General features: G+C 66.5%; 1 protein-coding gene across 1 annotated transcript in view; it reads left to right on the top strand.

Annotated features, from left to right (window-relative positions):
- Positions 1-1,350, top strand: part of FMNL1 (formin like 1) — a 26,784-nt gene that overhangs the window by 14,230 nt on the left and 11,204 nt on the right. The window contains exons 6-7 of the mRNA XM_035901156.1: positions 277-360; positions 603-743. Coding sequence (XP_035757049.1) covers positions 277-360; positions 603-743 — 225 coding nt within the window. The remainder of the gene's footprint in view (positions 1-276; positions 361-602; positions 744-1,350) is intronic.

Below are 1,350 nucleotides of genomic sequence, written 5' to 3'. Positions count from 1 at the left end.
TGGGTGCCCATGGTCCCACCCCCCTGGGCTGGGCTGGGGGCAGCGGTGGCAGTGGAGCCCTCCAGCCGTGTCCCCCTGGGCATCAGGAACGGGGGTCACCGTGGCACCCACCTGCCTCAGAGAGATGCCAGCTTATGGTGCCACCTCATGTCCCCAGTGTGTCCCACCCTCTCTGGGGACCTCTGACCATGGGGTGGCTCTGCTGCGGGTCTGGGAAGGGGAGAAGGGAGGTTGAGGAGGGCTGGTGGAGCCCACTAACCCCCTGCCCCCCCCCAGCTGGGTCCAGGAGTTCCTCAACGAGGAGAACAAGGGGCTGGACGTGCTGTTGGAGTATCTCGCCTTCGCCCAGTGCTCTGTCACGTACGTCCCCAACGGGTGCCCTGTCCCCAAGGCTGGGATCAGCCTCCCCAGGGACTCAGCAGGGCTGTGGGGGTCCGGGGGGCTGCCCTCCCCCATCGTGGGTGTGATGGAGCTAAGGATGCTCCATGGCTGGGGTTGAGCAGAGCATCCCCAACGTCCCCAGCCCTGGGGACCCCAGGGGGGTGCCTGCCTGTATCAGGGTGCCACGTCTCACCCGTCCCTGTGTCCCCGTGGGCCTCCAGGTATGACATGGAGAGCACGGAGAACGGCAGCCCAGGCTCTGACAAGGGCAAGGGCCTGGAACGGTCGCTGGAGGACCTGAGCAAAAGCAACTCCTCATCCCCCACCCAGGGCTCCTCCAAAGTGCGGCACCTCACCATCAGGTAACGCGTGGTCCTGGGTCCCCCATGTTCCCCCCCGTCCCCACGCCGTGTCCCCCCTGCTCTCTGCCTCGCTGCTCCCCCGGCTGCGCCGTGCTTGGAGAGGGGCTCAGCCGGGAGACGCAGGCCTGGTCCAAAAAATGGGTCCTCAGCGCTGGTTTGTGGGGAGGACAAAGTCCACGTCCCCACGTCTGTGCGCAAGGGATCAACCCTGCCGGGAGCTGGGCTGGATCAGTCCCCCCAGCCCAATGTGGGATGCTCTGGGGAAAACCCATGAATAAGCTAAAATTGGAGGTGCTTGAGATTTTGGGGGAGCAAATTGCATCCCCCCTGGTTTAAAACCAGGGTGGAGGAACGGGCCTGCACCCCTGCAACCAGTCCCAGTGGCCGGTGGCTCTCGCTTGGCCCCTCTCGTCCCCGCAGCCCCCTTCTAACCCCGCTCTTCTCTTGCACGCTGCCGGGGAACGCGCTGACGGTAGGTGCCAGGGCCGGGGCACTGGTGGGACAGGGACCCCCCCAGTGGGACCCCGCTGCCAGTCACCAGTGTTGGGGACGGTGCCCACGGGGCATCCCCGGTGGGAAGGGTGGGTGCCAGGGGACACCCCGCCCC

The sequence above is a fragment of the Egretta garzetta genome, unplaced genomic scaffold (genome assembly GCF_000687185.1).
Source record: "Egretta garzetta isolate BGI_Z169 unplaced genomic scaffold, ASM68718v1 scaffold551, whole genome shotgun sequence".
Lineage (NCBI taxonomy): Eukaryota > Metazoa > Chordata > Aves > Pelecaniformes > Ardeidae > Egretta > Egretta garzetta.
Note: the sequence above shows the minus strand (reverse complement) of the source record. Positions and strands in the feature narration are given on the sequence as shown.